This window comes from Rattus norvegicus, chromosome 3, assembly GCF_036323735.1.
Source record: "Rattus norvegicus strain BN/NHsdMcwi chromosome 3, GRCr8, whole genome shotgun sequence".
NCBI lineage: Eukaryota > Metazoa > Chordata > Mammalia > Rodentia > Muridae > Rattus > Rattus norvegicus.
Window position 1 is genome coordinate 41,232,433 of NC_086021.1, and position 23,150 is coordinate 41,255,582.

The 23,150-nt window shown below is 38.5% G+C and overlaps 1 protein-coding gene and 1 pseudogene across 1 annotated transcript; both read left to right on the top strand.

The window, feature by feature from the left end:
- Nucleotides 1-229, top strand: Olr433-ps (olfactory receptor pseudogene 433; annotated as a pseudogene).
- On the top strand, nt 20,735-21,718 carry Or5c1 (olfactory receptor family 5 subfamily C member 1). The gene has a single exon (NM_001000397.1). The coding sequence runs from the start codon at nt 20,735-20,737 to the stop codon at nt 21,716-21,718; it is 984 nt and encodes a 327-aa protein (NP_001000397.1).
- Nucleotides 21,719-23,150: the final 1,432 nt, after the last annotated feature.

A 23,150-nucleotide genomic window follows, 5' to 3' on the forward strand; every position in this document is an offset into this window, starting at 1 on the left:
CTGATGATGATCCTCTCAACAGGGGAAAAACACAAGGTCTTTACTATGTGCAGCTCTCATCTGATGATGGTTACTCTCTTCTATGAAACCTTCTTCTTGTATATTTCCAATCACCATCTTCCTACTCCATAGATTTGGAAATAGTGGAATTTGTGGTATATGCAATGGTCACTCCTACACCAAATCCTCTATCTACAGGCTAAGGTACAAAGACGTGAATGATACTTGAAGTCATGGAGACTACTTATCTAAGAAGATAATTTAATCCAAGAATGGGGCCACAAAAATGTTAACAGGCAAAAAAATGGTCAAGTCTTTTATGGTCACAGAGTAATATGAAGAAATCATTTCCAAGGACAAGTATTGTTGGCATGAATATTTGGATATGTAGACCTTGGTGAAGTCACTAGATTTCAGGCCTTAGTTCAACCTTGGATTAAAAGAAATGCATTTATATGCATTAACCTATATATAGTGACTCTAGCACCAAGAAAGAGAGTGTACACTTCATCTGAAAAATCAAGAATAGTGTAGAAAAACCTAGGTACAGAAAACACTACAGCTCTGACAGATGAATTGATTTCTTCTTTGTTAATTAGGAAATACTTTGTTCTGCTGGTGGGGGGGGTTACATTAACACTTATACAATTAATGTCATACTACAAGCAACTACCATGATTCATATAATGTCTTAAAATATTATGACAGAAATAGTCATGTCTTTAAATGTGTTTACCTTTTTCCAGCTGTGATACAACACAGTTCTTTATATACAGATCAAGTCTAAATGCCCAAATCAAAATAAATTTAAAGATGCTCATACTACAATATGTGTTTTCCTCTCAAGCCTTTTCTTCTTAATCTGTTTGCCCTCTCTGATAATTTCTGCCTTTCCAATCTTATCCACATTAAATTTCAAATCTGTAGTAAGTGGAGTTTACAGGCTCATGATCTATGTTGCCAAAATTACTAGCAATCTGTTAGCAATATGCATTCCAAACAATTATATACTATTTTTTCATTTTTAATGAATTTTTATGTTTTTGAGAATGTTATACAATTTATTTTGACAATATATATTCAACCCTTCTCCCAATTCCGACCAGATCTAATCCCTTCTCTCCTCAGGCAACATTAGTCTTCTTCTCTTTCAAATCCATCATGTCTAACTCCTGATGTCCAAACACTCCTGGGTATGAATCTCTACACTGGAGCATGGTCAACTGACCAGGGGCTACATTCTTAAAAAATCTGACTCCATCTTCCAGCACTATCCGCTGTATATAATTCCCAGTTGGGCATGAGCACTTGGTCCCCACCTCCCCTCTCCATAGATTTTGAGAATATTTTCTGTCTTGATATCCTTACCAGTCATTTTGGACTCAATATTATTAACATTACTGACCAAAAAGATATCAATTTTTAATTACTTGCATTTGATCTGTTCATAAAATCGATTGTGCTTATAATATTTTTAATTTATTCTCTGTTTCAGTGATACGTTTAAATCCATTTTAATTTCAAACTTTAACTGTTTACTGGGTGATAGTGGTTTATGCCTTTAATCCCAGCTCTTGGGAGGCAAAGCCAGAGATTCACCATCTCTTGAGTTCAATGCAAGCCTGGTCTACAGAGCGAGTCCTAGGACAACCAGAGCTACACAGAGAAACTCTGTCTCAAAACAAACAAACAAACAAACAAACAAACAAATTAACTTTTCTTTATCCAAATTTTCTCAATCACTTCTTCCTGATTAAATTAAAAAAAACTTTTTACATGTTATTTATCTATTTGCTTTGTGTTTAAGTGTATTCATCACAGGGTAGGTATGGAAATCAAAAGGCAGCTTGAGAAATCCATTCTTTCCATCCACCAGGAAGATTACAGATACTTAGTTCAGACTGTTTAACTCAACATCAAGCACTTGACCAGTCACTGAGCCATCTCACCAGCTTGCTTCAACTTTTATGACATAGAAAAACTTTGCTTTATTTTCTTTATTGCATAAAAAGTTTTAAATGAACATTCAATTAAACCAGTAAGCTTCATTCTTGTGAGTTCCATCAATATTATATTTATAAAACAATTCTGGAGCTGGAAAAATTGTTCAGGAGTAAAGGACACTCATTGTTTGTTACAGAGGACCAAGGTTTGGTTGTCAACACCCACACGCCATCTATAAATCCAATTCCAGAGAATTTGACACTCTCTTCTGGCCTCCACAGGTACCAGACACAAATGTAGTACACATATATACATGCAGGCAAAATACTAATACCAATAAAATAAATCATTTTTTAAATCTCTAAAGTATTTCTAACCACTAAGAACTGAGAAAATAAATCTGATACTACAAAAAAATTCCCAGTGCATGGTTCATAAGACACTGATTTTTCCCTTTTGTGTGGTGTGCTATTCTTTAACAAATACTTTATTGCAATAAAATTCATATACCATGAAATTCATTCTTTTAAAGTATTCTATTCATTGATTTGTTTCCATATAGTATGTTTTTAATGAAACAATGTATGATCTTTAGAATAGAAAACACTGACATTGTTATGTTCTTTCATCTAGCCCTCTCTACAAGAGTTATTACTCCTCTTTAAAGAGTTGTTTAGCCCTTCTGGTCTGAACCAGTGACTTGAGCAAGCATTGGGTGCTGGCTCTGCACCCAGTCCCACAACACCCAGAAGAAACCCAACTTCCAGGTGCTCTAAAACGCTCAGGATCAGAGGTGAGGAATAAAGGGGTCCCACAAGATCCAGGGATGCAGAAACCCCCACCCATCCAGAGGCATGAGTTCCTTCCAGTCTGAACCAGTACCCTAAGCAGGCCTTGGGCCCTGGCTCCGCACCAAGTACCACAACACCCAGAGGAAGCCCAGCTTCCAGATGCTCTAACAAGCCCAGAATCAGAGGTGCTTTGAAGCTCCCAGGATCACAGGATCACAGAGGAAGCTCAACTACCAGAGGATCGGACACAGCCAGGATCTAAGGATCACAGAATCCAAGAATCACAGGATCTCAGAGACAGCAGGACTCTGAGGAGTTCTGACATAACCAGGATCACAGGAGAAACAAGCTGCAGTCGAAGAAAGTACACGGGCAGGTAACACTAGAGATAACCAGATGGCAAGAGGTAAACTAAAGAATATAAGAAACAGAAAACAAGGATACTTGGCAACATCAGAACACAGTTCTCTTACTACAGTAAGTCCTGGATAGCCCATCACACTGGAAAAGCAAGATTTGGACTTAAAAATCAGGGCTATATCTCATGATGATGATAGAGGGCTTTAAGGACATAAATAACTCCCTTAAAGTAATACAGAAAAACAGAGGTAAACAGGTAGCAGCCCTTAAAGAGAAAACACAAAAATCTCTTGAGAATTACAGGAAAACACAGAGAGGTGAAGAAATTGAACAAAACCAACCAGGATATAAAAATGGAAATAGAAACAATAAAGAAATCACAAAGAGAGACAACCTTTGAGATAGAAAACCTAAGAAAGAGATCAGGAGTCATAGATGTAACACCAACAGAATACAAGAGATTGAAGAGAGAATCTCAGGTGCAGAACACACTATAAAAAATATTGATACAGCAGTCAAAGAAAATCCAAAAAAAGAACTCCTAACCCAAAACATCCAGGAAATACAGGAAACAATAAGAACACCAAACCTAAAGATAATAGGTATAGAAGAGAGCAAAGATAACCAAGCTAAAGAGCAAGTAAATATCTTCAACAAAATTATAGAAGAAAACTCCCCAAATCTAAAGAAAGAGATTTCCATGAACATACAGGAAGTCTACAGAACTCCAAGTAGACTGGAGCAGAAAAGAAATTCCTTCCATCACATAATAGTCGAAACACAAAATGCAAAAAACAAAGAAAGAATATCAAAAGCAGTAACAGGAAAAGGTAAAGTAACATATAAAGGCAGACCTATCAGAATTACACCAGACTTCTCACCAAAGACCTGGAAAGCCAGAAGATCCTGGGCAGAGGTCGTACAGATCCGAAGAGAAAACAAAGGCCAGTCCAGGCAAACTCTCAATTAATAGAGATGAAGAAACCAAGATATTCCATGACAAAACCAAATTTACATTATATATTCACACAAATCTAGCCCTACAAAGGATAATAGATTGGAAACTTCAATACAAGGAGGGAAACTACACCCAAGAATAAGAAAGAAAGTAATCTTTCAACAAGCCCAAGAGAAGAGAGCCACACAAGCATATTCCCACCTGTAAGAAAGAAAAAAAACAGAAAGCAACAATCATTATTCCTTAATATCTCTTAACATTAATGGACTCAATTCCCAATAAAAAGACATAGACTAACAGAGTGAATACATAAACAGAGCCCAGCATTTTGCTAAATACAGGAAATGCACCTCAGTGAGAAAAACAGGCAATACCTCACAGTAAAAGACTGGGAAATTTTTTTCCAAGCAAATGGTCCCAAGAAACAAACTGGTATAGTCATCCTAATATCGAATAAAATCAAGAGGCTTTCAGAATTTTATTAAAAAAAACAGAATGGATGAAAAAGAAACAATCATCAAGAATATAGATGCCAGACATTGGCCACCCCAAGAGGGTAGCTGGAGAAGTATTCCTTAGGCCCATGAGAGGCTTGTATAATTCTTGATAGATCACTTTAAGTTATGAATAAAATCAACTTTCAACAAAAAGTTATCAAAAAAGACATGGAAACACTCGATAAAAGTCAAAGGAAAAAACTACAAAGAAGAACTTTCAATTTTGAACATCTATGCTCCAAATTCAAGGACACCCACATTCAAATAAATAAATAAACAAACAGGCAAACTTTACTAAAGCTCAAAGCAGACATAGCACCTCACGCAACAATAGTGGTAAACATAAACGCCACACTCTCATCAGTGAACAGATCATGGAAACAAAAATTGAACAGAGACACACTGAAACTAACAAAAATTATGAAAAGAATGGGTTTAACAGATATTCTATAGAACATTTCATCCTAAAACAAAAGAATATGCCTTCTTCTCAGCACCTCATGGTACCTTCTCCAAAACTGACCATATAATTGGCCAGAAAACAGGCCTTAACAGATATAGGAAGACTGAAATAATCCCATGCGCCCTATCAGATCACTATGGACTAAGGTTTGTCTTCAATAACAAAAACAAACAAGCAAACAAAACAAAGCCCACATACACATGGAAACTGGACAACATTCTACTCAATAACTTGGCCAAGGAAAAAATAAGAAATTAAGGACTTTTTAGATTTAATGAAAATGAAGGCACAACATACCAAAACTTATAAGACACAATGAAAGCAGTGGTAAGAGGAAAACTCATAGCTCTGTGCGCCTCCACAAAACAAAAAGAAAATCAAAAATAAAGAACCAAAAAAATCAAAAGAACTGGAAAGAACACTTACTGGCAGCTCGAAAGCATACCTGAAAGCTCTAGAACAAAAAGAAGCAAATACATCCAAGAGGAGTAGATGGCAGGAAATAATCAAACTCTGGGCTGAAATCAGATAAGTAGAAACAAAAAGAACTGTACAAAGAATCAACAAAACCAGGAGCTGGTTCTTTGAGAAAATCAACAAGATAGATAAACCCTTAGCAAGACTAACCAGAAGGCACAGAGGTAGTGTCCAAATTAACAAAATCAGAAATCAAAAGGAAGACATAACAGAATCAGAGGAAAGCCAAAAATCATCAGATCCTACTACAAAAGCCTATACTCAACAAAACTAGAAAATCTGGGAGAAATTGAAAATATTCTAGACATATACCAGGTACCAAAGTTAAATCAGGATAAGATAAGCCATCTAACCAGTCCTATAACCTCTAAAGAAATAGAAGCAGTCACTATAAGTCTCCCAACCAAGAAAAGCCAAGGACCAGATGAGTTTAGTGCAGAATTCTATCAGACCTTCGAAGAGGACTGAATAACAAATACTCTTCAAACTATTCCACAAAATAGAAACAGAAAGAACTACAAAATTCTTTCTTTAATATCACAAGTATGCTTATACCTAAAGCACACAAAAAAACAACAAAGAGAACATCAGACCAATTTACCTCATGAATATAGTTGCAAAAATACTCAATATAATTCTCAGAAACCAAATCCAAGACAGTCATCAAAATGATCATTCATTATGATCAAGTAGGGTTTATCCAAGGGATGCAGGGAAGATTCAATATATGGAAATTCATCAGCTGAATCCACTATATAAACAAACTCAAAGGAAAAAAACACATGATAATGTCATTAGATGCTGAGAAAGTATTTGACAAAAATCAACACCCCCTTCATATTAAAAGTCTTGGAAAAGTCAAGAATTCAAGTCCCATAGTAGAAGAAATATACAGCAAACCAGTTTATAACCAACATCAAAATAAATGGAGAGAAACTTGAAGCAATACCACTAAAATCATGGACTAGACAAGACTTCCCCCTCTCTCACTATTTAATATAATACTCTAAATCCTAGCCACAGCAATTAGACAACCAACGGAGGTTAAAGGAAGACAAATTGGAAAGGAAGAAGTCAAAATACCACTATCTGCAGATAACATGATAGTATACTTAAGTGACCCCAAAACTTCCACCAAAAAAACTCCTACAGCTGAAAAACAACTTCAGCAAAGGGACTGGGTGAAAAATTAACTCAAACAAATCAGTAGCCTTCCTCTACTCAAAGGATAAAGAGGCTGAGAAAGAAATTAGGAAAATGACACCCTTCAAAATAGTCACAAACAATAAAAAAATACCTCAGTGTGACTCTAACCAAGCAAGTGAAAGATCTGTATGACAAGAACTTCAAATCTCTGAAGAAAGAAATCAAAGATCTCAGAGGATGGAAAGATCTCCCATGCTTATAGATTGGTAGGATTAATATAGTAAATATGGGAACCTTGCTGAATGTAATCTGCAGATTCAATGCAATCCCCACCAAAATATCAAATCAATTCTTCATAAAGTTAGAAAGAGCAATTTGCAAAATCATTTGGCATAACAAAAAAACCAGGATAACAAAAACTATTCTTAACTATAAAAGAACTTCTGGAGAAATCCTCATCCCTGATCTCAAGCTGTATTACAGAGCAATCGTGATAAAAATCGTGACAAAATCGTGAAAAAAACCTGCATGGTATTGGTACAGAGACAGGCAGGCAGGTAGATCAGCAGAATAGAATTGAAGACCCAGAAATGAACCCACATACTTATGGCTACTTTTTCTTTGACAAAGGAGCTAAAACCATCCAGTGGAAAAAAGATAGCATTTTCAACAAATCATGCTCGTCCAACTGGAGGTCAGATTTTAGAAGAATGCAAATCAACCCCTTCTTATCACCTTGTACAAAGCTTAAGTCAAAGTGGATCAAAGAACTCCACATATAACCAGATACACTCAAACTAATGGAAGAAAAGGGGGAAAGTGCCTCGAACACATGGCCAATAGGGAAATTTTCCTGAACAGAACACCAGTGGCTTATACTCTAAGATCAAGAATTGACAAATAGGATCTCATAAAATTGCAAAGCTTCTGTAAGGCAAAGGACACAGCCAATAGGACAAACAGGGAAAAAAACAAATTGGGAAAAAGTCTTTATCAATCCTACATCTGATAGATGGCTAATATCTAATATATACAAAGAAAAGTTAGACTCCAGAGAATCAAATAATCCTATTAAAAATGGGGTAAAGACATAAAGAATTCTCAACTGAGGAACACTGACTGGCAGAGAAGCACTTAAAGAAATGTTCAACATTCTTAGTTATCAGGAAAGTGCAAATCGAAACAACCCTAAGATTCCACCTCATACCAGTCAGAATGCTAAGATCAAAAACTCAGGTGACAGTTGATATTGGGGAGGATGTGGAGAAAGAGGAACACTCCTCCATTTTTCTTGGGATTGCAAGCTATTACAACCACTCTGGAAATCAGTCTGGTGGTTCCTCAGAAAATTGGACATAGTACTATCTGAGGACCCAGGTATACCACTCTGGGCATACACCCAAAAGATGCTCCAACATATAGCAAGGACACATGCTCCACTATGTTCATAGTAGCCTTATTTATAATAGCCAGAAGCTGGAAAGAATCAACAGAGTAATGGATACAGAGAATGTGGTACATTTACACAATGGAGTACTACTCATCTATTAAAAACAATGACCTAATCATTTAGCAAAAAGTGTTACTAATGTTTTGAGTATTCAAGAGGATTTATGTGTTTGGAACAACGGATTGATGCTCTTTATGATACTGTTCTTCAAATTATTTGAGAGGAGGTTCAGAGTTTCAGAGTAAGAAGCCATCTCAAGTGACATGCTAATTACCAATGGATTTGTATTACTTCTAAAATTTACATGATAGTCACTATCATTTATATATGTACCAGGTATATATGCTTTGAGCTTTAGTAAAGTTTCTTTTATGAATGTAGGTACACTTGCATTTGGAGCATAGATGTTCAGAATTGAGAGTTTATCTTGGTAGATTTTTCCTTTCATATATGTGAAGTGTCCGTCCTTATCTCTTTGTGATAACTTTTGTTTGAGAGTCGATTTTATTCAATATTAGAATTCGATATTAGCTGGCTACTCCAGCTTGTGTCTTGGGACCATTTCCTTGGAAAAAATTTTTTCCAGCCTTTTACTCTGAGGTAGTGTCTGTCTTTTTCACTGAGGTGTTTCCTGTATGCGACAAAATGCTGTGTCCTGTTTATGCATGCAGTCTGTTAGTCTATGTCTTTTTGTTGGGAATTGAATCCATTGATATAAGAGATATTAAGGAAAAGTTATTGTTGTTTCCTTTTATTTCTGTTGTTAGAGGTAGAAATATGTTTCTCTGGCTGTCTTCTCTTGGGTTTGTTGCAAGATTACTTTCTTGCTTTTTCTAGGGTAGTTTCCCTCCTTGGGTTGGAGATTTCTATCTATTATCCTTTATAGGCCTGGATTTGTGTGAAGATATAGTGTAAATTTGTTTTCTCATGGAATATCTTTGTTTCTCCATCTATGTTAATTGAGAGTTTTGCTGGATATAGTAGCCTGGGCTGGCATTTGTGTTTTCTTAGGGTCTGTATGACATCTGCCCAGGATTTTCAAACTTTCATAGTCTCTGTTGAGAACTCTGGTGTAGTTCTAATATGTCTGCCTTTCTATGTTACTTTACCTTTTTCCCTCACTGCTTTTAATATTCTTTATTTGCTTTGTGTATTTGGTGTTCTGGCTATCGTGGGACTAGAGAAATTTCTTTTCTGGTCCATATATTTGGAGGTCTGTAGGCTTCTTGAATATTCATAAGAATCTCTTTCGTTAGGTTATGGAAGTTTTCTTCTATAATTTTGTTGAAGATATTTACTGGCCCTTTAAGCTGAGAATCTTTACTCTCTTTTATACATATTATCCTTAGGTTTGGTCTTCTCATTGTGTTCTAGATTTTCTGGATGTTTGAACTAGGAGCTTTTTGCACTTTGTATTTTCTTTGACTATTTTGTCAACGTTTTCTATGGTATCTTCTGCACCTGAGGTTCTTTTCTATCTCTTATATTCTATTGGTGATGCTTGCTTGCATCTATGATTCCTGATCTGTTTTATAGGTTTTTTATCTCCAAGGTTTTCTCCCTTTGTGATTTCTTTATTGTTTATATTTTAATTTGTAGATCCTGGATAGTTTTGTTCAATTCCTTCATGTGTTTGGTTGTGTTTTCCTGTAATTCTTTAAGGGATTCTTGTGTTTCCATTTTAAGGATTTCTACTTGTTTACCTGTGTTGTCCTGTATTTCTTTAAGGGAGTTATTTATGTCCTTCTTAAGGATGTGTGATGTGATTTTAAATCCACATCTTCCTTTTCCAGTGTGTTAGTGTATCTAGCACTTGCTATTGTGGAAAAACTAGATTCTGATGATGCCAAGTAGTCTTTGTTTCTGTTGCTTAGGTTCTTGTGTTTGCCTCTTGCCATCTCTAGTGTTACCTGCCCTTTCTGTCTCTGACTGGAGCATCCTGTGGGCCTGTGAGCTTCTGATATTAGGCATGTGAGCACTCCTGGGAGATCAGCTCTCTCTGAGCAGTCTGGAGTACTGTGGGACAGCCTTAGCTTTAAATGCAGATGGAGTCCAGAATCTAATGATACATTCATAATAGCCTAAAATATCCAATTAAATGTCCTGTAATACACCTAACAAAAGCAGCAAGAGACCTCAGAATTCTGGAGAAAAAGATTAGAGAAAATACTAGGAAGAATATGAAAAGATCTTCCATTCATACAGATTAGAAGAATCTGTACTGTGAAATGTCTACTTTACAAAAAGTAATCACCAACTCAGTACAATCTCCACCAATATTCAAATGATATTCTTTGCAGAACTGGGAGAAAAATCCTACAACTCATACAGATACAGACATATAAAATATCCCAAATGGAAGGGTGAGGTGCTGGAAGCATCAGAATAGTTGAATTTTAAGCTATATTCTAGAGTCATAGTGGGGAAAAACAGCATGGCAATGGCACAATAATCAATGAAATAGAATAAAGAATGAAGAAATAAACCACACAATCAAAGACATCTGAATTTTAACCAAGATATCAAAAAATTTATATATTAAAGAATGTCTCTGGACTGTCCCATCAGTAACCCAAGTAAGGACATGGAGACTTTCTGATAATTATTAAAGCTCGGCCTTAGCTTGAAAGACTCTCACCTAGATATCTTGAAAGGGTTTGAATATTGCTCAAGGAAGACTCCAAACTCAGATAGTATTCAGAAACAGCTAGCATGCTAGGGTCACCAAGAATTGGCGACCCTGACAGAGACATTTGAATTTCTTTTGTAACAGGACTGCTTAATTTTTTTGAGATAACAGCAGATTTTTAGATCTTAGGGCATATTCCAAGGGGCTACAGAAACCATTAACCAAAACTCATAAAGAAGATATACACCACAGGACCTCAGATGCAAAAGCAGGAGATATGATATTGACTGAGTTTGTATAAACAAAACTTCAAAAACTTTCCATGACCCTTCAAACTAATAACAAATGGTGAAAGTTAAGTCAGATAATTGCTCCTAGTGTATATACACATAGGTATTCTCTGTTCTATCCTCTTATTTAATTAATTACTGAATTTATTTGTAGACCTGTAGTGAGTGTTTTCACCATGTGAACACACACTCTGAGAGTCATACAAGAACTGAGAACAAAGGGCAGAGATAAGTCCCCCTCCCCTTTTCTCTGCAGACTTCAACTAAGAGAACCATAATTCCCTGCTGAGGCTTTATCTAGCCTCACTCTGTGTCACTTTGAGGTGTTGCCTGTAGCTGCCAGCTTTCAAGGAGCTAAAATGGGGGATCAGCTGCAGAAGCAAATTATCTTAGTCTGCAGATAGATAGCAAATGGTCCATAGCCTGAGAAAGAGGTGCCCATAAACATACAGGAAGCCTAAAGAAGTCCAAATAGATTGGCCCAGAAAAGAAAGTAATATATAAAGGCAGACCTATCAGAATTACACCAGACTTCTCACCAAAGACTATGATAGCCAGAAGATGCTGGACATTTGTCATACAGACCCTAAGAGTACACAAATGGCCAGGCTACTATATCCAGCAAAACTCTCAATTAACATAGAGGGAGAAACCAAGATATTCCATGACAAAACCAAATTTACTCAATATCTTTCTACAAATGCAGACTTCAAAGGTAATAGATGGAAAAGCCCAACACAAGGTGGGAAACTACACCCTAGAAAAAGCAAGAAAGTAATCTCCTTGCAACAAAACCAAAAGAAGAGAAACACACAAACTTAATCCCACCTCTAAATATGAACATAACAAGAAGCAACAATCACTATTCCTTAATATCTCTCAACATCAATGTACTCAATTCCTCAATAAAAAGACATAGATTAACAAACTGGATATATAAAGATGACTCAGCATTTTCCCACATACAGGAAACACACCTCAGAGACAAAGACAGATACTACCTCAGAATAAAAGGCTAGAAAACCACTTTCCAACCAAATGGTCCTAAGAAGCAAACTGGAGTAGCCATTCTAATATTAAATAAAATTGACTGTCAACCAAAAGCCATCAAAAAAGATAAGGAAGGATACTTCATATTCATCAAAGATAAAATCCACCAAGATTAACTCTCAATCCTAAATATCTATGTTCCAAGTGCAAGGGGACTCCCATTCATAAAAGAAACCTTACTAAACCTCAAAGTGCACACTGTACCTCACACAATAATAGCAGGAGATTTCAACACCCCACTCTCATCAATGGACAGATCATGGAAACAGAAATTAAACAGACACATAGAGAAACTAATAGAAGTAATGAATTAAATGGATATAACAGATATTTATGGAAAATTCCATCCTAGAACAAAAGGATATACCTTCTTCTCAGCATCTCATGGAACCTTCTCCAAAATTAAACATATAATCATTCACAAAACAGGCCTCAACAGATAAAGGAAGATAGAAATAATCCCATGCATTCTATCAGAGAACCATGGACTAAGACTGGTCTTCAATAAAAACAAAAATGACAGAAAGCCCACCTATACATGGAAGTTGAACAACACTCTACTCAATGATAACTTGGTCAAGGAAAAAGTAAAGAAAGAAATAAAAGACTTCTTAGAATTAAATGAAAATTAAGATAGAGCACACCCAAACTTATAGGAAGCAATGAAAGCTGTGCCAAGAAGAAAACTCATAGCTCTGAGTGACTGCAAAAAGAAACAGGAGAGAGCATATGTCAGCAGCTTGACACCACACCTAAAAGCTCTAGAACAAAAAGAAGCAAGTACACCCAAGAGGAGTAGAAGGCAGGAAATAATCAAACTCAGGGCTGAAATCAACCAAGTAGAAACTAAAAGAACTATGCAAAGAATCAACAAAACCAAGAGCTGGTTCTTTGAGAAAATCAACAAGATAGATAAACCCTTAGCTAGACTAAGCAGAGGAAAAAGTGAGTCTATCCAAATTAACAAAATCAGAAAGGAAAAGGAAAACATAACAACAGAATCTGAGGAAATTAAAAGAATCATCAGATCCTACTTCAAAAGCCTATATTCAACAAAACTGGAAAATTTGGATGAAATGGACAATTTTCTACACAAATACCGGGTACCAAAGTTAAAGCAGGAACAGATAAACCACGTAAACAACCCCATAAGTCCTAAAGAAATAGAAGCAGTTGCTAAAAGTCTCCCAACCAAAAAGAATCTAGGACAAGTTGGTTTAGTGCAGAATTCTATCAGACCTTCGTAGAAGACCTCATACCAATACTGTCCAAACTATTCAGAAACAGAAGGAGCACCATGCAATTCCTTCTATGAAGTCACAATTATGCTTATACCTAAATCACACAAAGACCCAACAAAGAAAGAGAACTTCAGACCAATTTCCCTTATTAATATTGATGCAAAAATACTCAAAATTCTCACATACCAAATCCAAGAACACATCAAAATGATCATCCATCATGATCAAGTAGGCTTCATCACAGGGATAGTTCAATATTAATATAGTAAAAATATAATAAAATATAGCATTTTACCAAAAGCAATCTACAGATTCAATGTAATCCCCATCAAAATCCCAGTTCAATTCTTCATAGAGTTAGAAAGAGCAATTGGCAAATTCATTTGGAATAGCAAAAAACCCAGGATGCCTAAAACTATTCTCAAAAATAAAAGAATTTCTGGGGGAATCACCATCCATACCTCAAACAGTATTACAGAGCAATAGTGAAAAAAGTGTATGGTACAGAGACAGGCAGATAGATCAGTGAAATGAACCCACACATCTGTGGTCACTTGATCTTTGACAAAGGAGCCAAAGTCATCCAATGGAAAAAAGATAGCATTTTCAACAAATGGTGCTGGCTCAACTGGAGGTCACCATGTAGAAGAATGAAATTGATCCATTCTTATTGCCCAGTACAAAGCTTAAGTCCAAGTGGTTCAAGGACCTCTACATCAAACCAGATACACTCAAACTAATAGAAGAAAAAGTGGGAAAGAGTCTCAAACACATGGGCACTGGGGAAAATTTCCTGAACAAAACACCAATGGCTTATGCTCAAAGATCAAGAATCGACAAATGGGACCTCATAAAACTGCAAAGTTTCTGTAAGGCAAAGGACACTGACAAAACGGCAACCAACAGATTGGGAAAAGGTCTTACCAATCCTACATCTGTTAGAAGGTTATTATCCAAAATATGCAAAGAACTCAAGAAGGTTTACTCCAGAGAGCCAAACAACACTATTAAAAGTGGGGTACAGAGCTAAACAAAGAATTCACAGCTGTGGAATATTGAATGGCTGAGAAGCACCTAAAGAAATGTTCAACATCCTTAGTCATCAGGGAAATGCAAATCAAAACAACCCTGTGATTCCACCTCATAACAGTCAGATGGCTAATATCAAAAAAAAAAAAAAGTCCTCAGGCAACAGCAGATGCTGGCAAGGATGTGGAGAAAGAGGAACACTCCTCCACTGTTGGTGGGATTACAAACTGGTACAACCACTCTAAAAATCAGTCTGGAAGTTCCTCAGAAAATTGGACTTTGCACTACCAGAGGACCCGGCTATACCTCTCCTGGGCGTATACCCAAAAGATGCGTCAACATAAAACAAAGGCACATGTTCCACTATGTTCATAGCAGCCTTAATTATAATAGCCAGAAGTTGGAAAGAACCCAGATGCCCTTCAACAGAAAAATGGATACAGAAAATGACTTAACTGAGAATGGGACCCTGAACTGAAAAAAGATTGAAAGAGCTGAAGGGGCTTGCAATCCCATAAAGACAACAATACCAATAAACCAGAGCTTCCAGTGACTAAGCCACTACCCAAAGACTATACATGGACTGACCCATGACTCCAACTGCATATGTAGCAAAGGATGGCCTTGCTGGGTACCAATGGAAGGAGAAGCCCTTGGTCCTGCCAAGGTTGAACCCCCAGTATAGGGGATTGTTGGGGTGGCAGTTAGGGGGGTGGATGGGGAGGGGAACACCCATATAGAAAGGGAGGGGAAGGGGGAGGGGTTAGGGGGCTTATGGACAGGAAACCAGGAAATGGAATAACATTTGAAATGAGAATTACCCAATTTTAAAAACTGGGAAAAAAGAAGAAATTGTAATACTAAATAAATAAATAAATAAATAAATAAATGAAAATAAATATAAATAAAATAAACTCTTCCATCAAAGTAAACCTGACCACCTAGTCCCCACCTGCCACATAGCTCATTACTTCTCTTCAGTAAGGATGGATACCTGTTTCTTCTTCCATGTGTTGCTGGCAAATCTCCAACCTCTGACTCTTTCTCAGAGTTTGCTATAGTTAGTCAGCTCTTTATTAAACCAAATGAGAAAGTGATGGAGAAGAATGTTTACAAAACACCGAGACAGGTGATGATTCATAAAAATAACAATAACAAGGTCTGGCCTGTACTTAACTCTCTGTCAATACAGAAATCAGCATTTGAATGTTACAAAGACAAGTTTTATACAGTGCACAAGAGATTATCCCCCACAAAATAAAAAATAAAAAAATGGACTCCTCAACAGCTGGTATTCTGGAAAATGTAAACCTACATCATGATAGGAATGAAACTAGATACCTACCTCTCATGCTCTACAAAACTCAATTCAAAATTGATTGAAGAACTTGTCAAGTCGCAAAGCCTAAAACTGCTGGAGAAAAAGACAGTGAAAGCATTCAAAATACAGGAATGGGCAAGCACTGTCTGAAAACACCCTACTGACCTATGAAATCCTAGCAAGAGTCCACAAATGAGGTTGCATAACAATAAAAAGCTACTGTCCAGTGAAGGCAACTATCAGCGGAGTGAACAAATAACCTTCATGATTGGGGAAAAGTCTCTCCATCCACACATCTGACCTATACACCTATCTAGAATCTATAAAGAAATCAACAAATTCAGCACTGACAAATCAACCAATCAATAAATAGATAAATTGAATAGCTAGTTCTCAAGAAGAAATACATGTTCAATATGTTTCACTATCAGAAAAATGAAAGTAAAATACCTTGAAATTCCATCATACTCTGGTCAAAATGGGACACATAGGAAGATCCTGTCTCCAAGGATCCTACTGAGAAGGAATAACTGCCTCAGGAGCCTTCCTGCTGGTGACATTGGCGCTTGCTCTGTAGCAAAAAGGATGAGTGTAAGTGGCAGACAAGAATGTGGTGAGATTGCAAACATAAGAAACACTGCAATTTATTAAAACTACGTGTGAGCTTGGGTAGAAGGGCTCAAAAATATTTAAGGGGTAATAATAATAATACTGATTATTAATAACACATTAAAAAGTATGTCTGTGTATTGGATGGATATGTAAAAGTGAGCCAAAGGGACCCAATCGAAGCCTGGGGACTCATTCAACCAAACTTATAAAATATCCCCAGGGGTAAAATAAAGAGTGAGCTATCCTTAGTAGTCCCTAGCTACAAACTGTCACAGAGTCCCCAAAGGATACGGAGGTAAGGGTCTCCAAAGACTTTGGAACCACAGTGTGGAAAGAAGAAAGCAAGAAGAAAACAGAAATAGGTCATTCCCTCAGGGCTAGGAAGATTTTAAGTCACCCTGTTTTTACTTCTTCAGTGGGACACAACCCTGTTACCTTCCTCTGTCACTGTCATCTCTAAGGCTGGGCTGAAGTTTCTCTGCTACAAAAACTCCATACACTTCTATTTCTTGGTATGTTCTTAAACCCATAGTTCATAACATTCATGGTATGAGGGAAAAAACATACTAAATGTCTGTACGCTGGTGAGGAATAAGCTAAAAATTTCCAAGAAAAGAACAAGCTACATATTGAGAAATGCCAGTCTGTCCTCACCATATTGAAGTGGGGCCTGGGCAGAGGAATTTCACAAAAAGAAGGGAACTTTCGGGAAAGAATTTAAAGATCCCTCCAGAAATTAGGAATCCTGAGGGGTCAACCCTGATAATACTGGTCCTTATCACGTGGGGTATGTACAGTGTCCAAGCCAGCAGCAGCAAAAGCACCACCCTTTAGGACTTTGTTGGGAATGCAGTCTCAGGTTGCAGGTTTTCTGAGCTAGATACTGCACTCAATGACACCTTCAATCGACTGTCATGCATGTTCATAGCTGAGGAGAGCTGCCAGCAAGATCCAGCTCAGCTCTAAATGAGAATCAGTATTTTTTTTTTAGTTTCTGACTTCTGAGCCTCACTCTGGAACAGTTGTTGAAAATTTTTGAGCACTGTCTGTAGCAATCACCTTTTTACAAAGTTCATCTTAAATCCTAATGGCATCAGACCATGGCATAGAGCTAGAACCACTGATCCAGACCAAAGTACTCAATTTGAAGAGACTAAAAAGAGATACTTAGAAACATCGTTGGAGAAGAGACTAGGAGGCCATAGTTCATAGCTTAACTCTGTGTGTGCTCCCTGTATCTGTGAGTCCTAGACTTTTCCTTTCTTTGGAATGCAACGATCCAGGTAGGATTGTTCTAAACAGAAGGAAATTACTTAAGGCAGGGGAAGCAGAGATCAGAAAAACAGATGAGGATGCCTGCTATGCCAATCACAGCCATCCCGGCTTTTAAGAAAATCCCTAAGGAATATTAAGACAAGGGAAAGCTAGAAGCCAAAAGACATTCGTCCAAATGGCCAGGATGCTCTCAGTGAATGCTGCAGGAGTTAGAGAGTCAGATACTTGAAGGCAAATCCTTTCTTCAGATAAAGTAGATCCAGTATGAGCCTTCCTCAAGATGTGCTCCTCATCTCCTGGGAAGAATGAATTATGTTTTGCTAAGTGTGGGCAGTAGTCATCCTGGTCTGCCTGAAACTGAGAAGTTACACAGATCAGAGGAGTTTCAGAGGGAAAGATTCATAGCAACGTCCATGTTCTGTTATGATTTTTCCCGTCTTACAGATGGAGAAATGGAGAGACATCCAGAGCAGAGCTTCCCCCCAGGTTGTAAAGGTGAGTGCTGTTTGCTTTTCATGTGGAAAGGCCAAAATGTACAAGGCGTTGGCCATCAGCAGTGATTTCATTTATGGACAGCACACATGTCTGAGTGGGGTTGGAGCCTCATTACCATTTTGTTAAAATAATGTCTATAGTTCCTTCCATTTCCTGAAAATGATAGAATGTTATTTTTCTTCATGACTGAATAACATGTATCCGATTTTTTGTTGTCTCATCATTTGTCGATGGGCATCTAGGCTGATTTTACATCTTAGCTATTGTAAAAAAAAATAGCAGTGAACATGATATGCAAGCATAGCAGGTGTGGATCTGAGTCTAGAAGGCAGAGACGGGGCTTCCGGGCTCTTGTGTTTATTAACACTGCACTGCACAGAGACACATGGATGGTAATGGAGAAGGGGACAGTTTAAGGGACCAATACAAAGGGGCTATATCTCACCTGTAGCCTGGCTCCCAGAGCACAAAAAAAAAAGGTGAGGGAAGAGATGAGGTGAACTCTGCAGTGATCCACTGTCTTAAGGAAGTACCCACGTCTCCCAGGTTTATACAAACACCAGCCTTTCAGAGCATGTACCATTGACTGAGGGAAGCTTGGGTAGGCTAAAGAGCTGCCAGTCTTTCTCATGCGGACATTTTTGAATGCTCTCCCTCCAGTTACCTACTCTCCTGCCTTGCAAGTATTTCTCTGATAAGATATGGAGTCCTTTGAGTGTCCAGGAGTGAGACAGATGGGCATGGTAGTAGTTATGCTTTAGTTTGGGGGAAGCCTCCACATTGCTATCTGTAATGGCTCTACCAGTTTGTACTCCCACCAACAGACGGTAAGGGTTTCTCTCTGCCTACATCTTGCCAACATTTATCATGCTTTATTTTGTTGGTAGTGGCCATTCAGACTAGAGTCAGATGAAATCTCAAAGACATTTTAATTTGCATTTCCTTCATGGTTATAGATATTAAACACCTATTAAAGTGTCCATTTCTATACCTTATTTTGAGAACTGTCTGTTCCGATCATTGGCGCATTTACTGATAGGCAGTTTTTTTTTCTGAAGCTTAATTTTGCAGTTCTTTGTATATTGCAGATATTAAGCCTTGTTTGAAATATACCTGGTGAAGATCTTCTCCCATTCTACAGGCTGTCTCTCCATTCCATTAAGTTCTTTTGCTGTGGAAAAGCTTTGAAAACATGAGATCTCATTTGTCAGTTCTTGGGGCTGTTTCCTGTGCTATTGCAGTTTATATTCAGAAATCTGTTAGCCATATCTATCTATGTCCTAGTGTGTTTTCCTTATGTGAACTTTTAGTAGCTTCAGCATTTCTGGTTTTAGATGAGGATCTTTGATCTACTTTGAATTGGTTTTATGCAGGATGAGGAGATAGGGATCTAATCTCACTACTATGTGGGTTTTGTCAGCACCATTTGTTGATATGACTGTCTTTTCCCAGTGCACATTTTTCAAAAGTTTGTCAAGACTTAAGCATCCAGTTGTGTGGGTATATCCCTGGGTCTTCTATTATGTTCCACTATTGACAGGGTCTTTCTAATGTGTATTCATAGACCATAATATCACATTCTATCCCTTAATATACACAGTTGTTAACACATTGAAAAAATTTAGCAAAGGCTTTAGAGATGGCTCAGCATTGCTTTTCCAGAGGACCTGAATTTAATTTCCAGCACACACATCAAGTGGATTACAACCACTTTTAACTTCTGTTCAAAGGAATCTGACGCCTCTAGCCTCTTGGAGCACTCAAACACATGCACAGACTCACACATAAACTCGCACACAGACATGTGGGTATAAATAAATAATTCTAAAAGTTTCTTTAATTTAAAAATGTGTCTAAACCACATGTAGTGATGCACACCTTTAATCTCAGCACTTGGGAGGCAGTAACAGGCAGATCCTTGAGATCAAAGTCAGTCTGGCTACATAGTGAGTTCCAAGATAGCCAGGGCTACATAGATCTTATCTCAAAATTAATCAATTAATTAAATGCACGAGATGGTCCAGTGGGTGTGTGCTGAGGCAGGCACAGATGAGGAAGATGTTTGGTTTCCTCTGGGTAGGTCACTAATGGGCTTCACACACTGCAGATAAACAAAGAAGCAGGTCTTAGACAAAAGGAATAAGTGAGAAGACAAAGGAGTATGAAGCATCATTGCCTATCAAGACGTTGATTGTCTTAAAGCTGTTTTATCCCTGTATGGAACCAACGCATCTGATTCTGTTCACTGAACCTTCACTGGATGCCTGTTATACTTCAGGCCCTGTATGAGACTCTTCACATGCATTATCTTACTCAGTCCTTGCTGCTTTCCTCTCATCATACATAGAAGAAAAAATAAGGTTCAGAAAAGCAGAGGACAAACATGCACATCCTTGTTTCTCCCACACCTCGTTCTCCTAGGACACCTGCCTACTCCCTTCCCTGGCCTTATCCAATGGGAAGAGTTCCTTTCAACAAACTTCAAGGGCCATACTAAGGAAACTTCTGCCCTTGTGAAGATGAACCTGCAGATGTCTCAGTGATAGAACAGGGTATGAGAGTCAGATAGTTTGTCAAAGGTCAAATGAGTAATTTTGTCCAGTTAAGATTAGACCCCGGGATACAGCTCTCTCTCTCTCTCAGTGATGGGCATAACTTTTCTCTCATTTCCCCTCTCTCTTCCTTTCTTAGTCTCCATCCAGAAGAATGAGCTCAGAGAACTTCACCTGGTCCAGAGTTACGCCTGCTGAGTTCATTCTCTTGGGGATCACAAATCGTTGGGACCTGCGCGTGACCCTCTTCCTGATATTCCTGCCCATCTACCTCATGAGCCTGCTGGGAAATGTGGGAATGGTGCTACTCATCCGTATAGATGCCAGGCTCCACACACCCATGTACTTCTTCCTGGCCAACCTCTCCCTGCTGGATGCCTTCTATTCCTCTGCCATAGGCCCCAAGATGCTAGTGGATCTTCTACTGTCCCGTGCCACCATCCCTTATGCAGCCTGTGCCCTCCAGATGTTTGTCTTTGCAGGGTTGGCTGATGCTGAGTGTTGCCTGTTAGCAGTCATGGCCTATGATCGCTATGTGGCCATTGGGAACCCTCTCCTCTATACCACAGTCATGTCACCCCGTCTATGCCTGGCCCTCCTTGGGGCATCAGGCCTGGGAGGAGCAGTGAGTGCCTTTGTACATACAACTTTCACCTTCCGCCTGAGCTTCTGTGGCTCACTAGAAGTCAACAGCTTCTTCTGCGATATTCCTCCACTGCTTGCCATCTCCTGCAATGACACCAGTCTAAATGAACTCCTCCTTTTTGCTGTCTGTGGTTTTATCCAGACAGCCACAGTGTTGGCTATTGCTGTGTCTTATGGATTCATCGCTGGTGCTGTGATCCGCATGCAGTCAGTTGAGGGCCGTCGGAGGGCAGCTTCCACTTGTGGCTCTCACCTCACAGCTGTAGCCATACTATATGGGACTCTTATTTTCATGTATCTGCGTCCTAGCTCCAGCTATGCCCTGGACACGGACAAGATGGCATCAGTGTTCTATACTCTCGTCATTCCAGCTCTCAACCCACTCATCTACAGCCTTAGAAACAAGGAAGTCAAGGAAGCCTTCCGGCGCACTTGCCATCGATTCTGCTGCTCGGGGCGGAGCACCAGTGACTGGCCACAGGAAGCTCCTTAAGGGTGAAGACACTGTCACTGGGGATAAAGATAGATGTTCCTCTGACTCAACTGTCTCCTGTCATTAATGAAGGGACTACAAATAGGGGAAGGATTAAAATGCACAAACGGAAGCAGAAACCTGGGGTATTTTAGAGCAAGACCTAAAGAAATCACCAAGACCAGATAATGTTGCTATGGAGCTGCTTTGAGTTCCTCGGTATCCAAAACACTAAAGTTCCTAGATGTTACCTGGTGAAACATCAGAATTTACATCACCAGTGCATATAAGATGCTAATTTCTAGAAACGCCAAATGAGATCCACTTTACCTCCAATTTTCTCTAGATTTCTGGCCATTTAGTTTTTTGCTTTTTTTTTTTCACTGCCAAAGGGTATGCTCTTTGTTCCTCAGAACTTCAGGAAAACATCCTCAGAACCCATTCATGCCAGAGCATGACTGAATATAATGAAACAAATACCCACCCTTGAAGACTGTGTGCTCTGTGTCTCTGCAACCATGTTGAGAGGCTGAAGAGATTATGGGGGTCCATAGGCAGACACACTTTATTCACCACCATACAGGCCACCATGTAGGCACACATTGACACACAGGTCAATATCCAGGCAGGCACAGACCCACACACAGGCCACAAGGAAGGAGGTACTGTGACTACAGAGAGACAGACACGCTGTCTGCCAACAGCTAAAGCAAAGACAAAGAACTCACAGCCACTGGCTCAAAGCCACATTTATACAGAATTCTGCCAGGAAAAGTTGCATAACAGATTTTATATCACTACTCCCTTTAGGGGGTTCTCAGACATGTGGTGTCAGCTATTTTGTGCTGACTCATAGTCCCGTGACTATCCAGTGTCAGCCATGTTTTAGCTAACTCATATCAGATATCCACATGAGCAGCACCTCTAAACATAAGCTATCCCTTATGGCCTTCTGCTCCCAACATTGAGTTAGACAAACACTGAGTTAGGCACATAAACATTCTAGGTACCCGACTGACATTTAAGTCACTTTAATTTAAGCTTTTGAGTTATGGGTTACGTTTTTCTTCAAGATTAACCATAGGACTTAGTAGCTAAATTTCATTAGTGGATACACACATTCTCAGATTAACACATGGAGGGGCAGTGTTGACATCATGAGTGTTTTGTGTTGTGATATACTATACAAAGGTAGTATTGGAGTTAGGAAAAGAAATACCATAACTCTGACCACTTGGCAATGGTTGCTATGATTCTCCAAGTCCTGGGGCATAATGAACCCTCTAGAAGTAGAGATATATCTCACAGTTTTCATGGATTTCCTTTGTCTTCTTGACTCAGTTGCATCTACCTAGGAAGCCTTTCTCTTCATGGACAAGGTGAGAATAAACTTGGGACAGTAGAGGACAGACAATGCTAAATGACCAGTTCTGCCTGATCCCCTTTCCAGTCC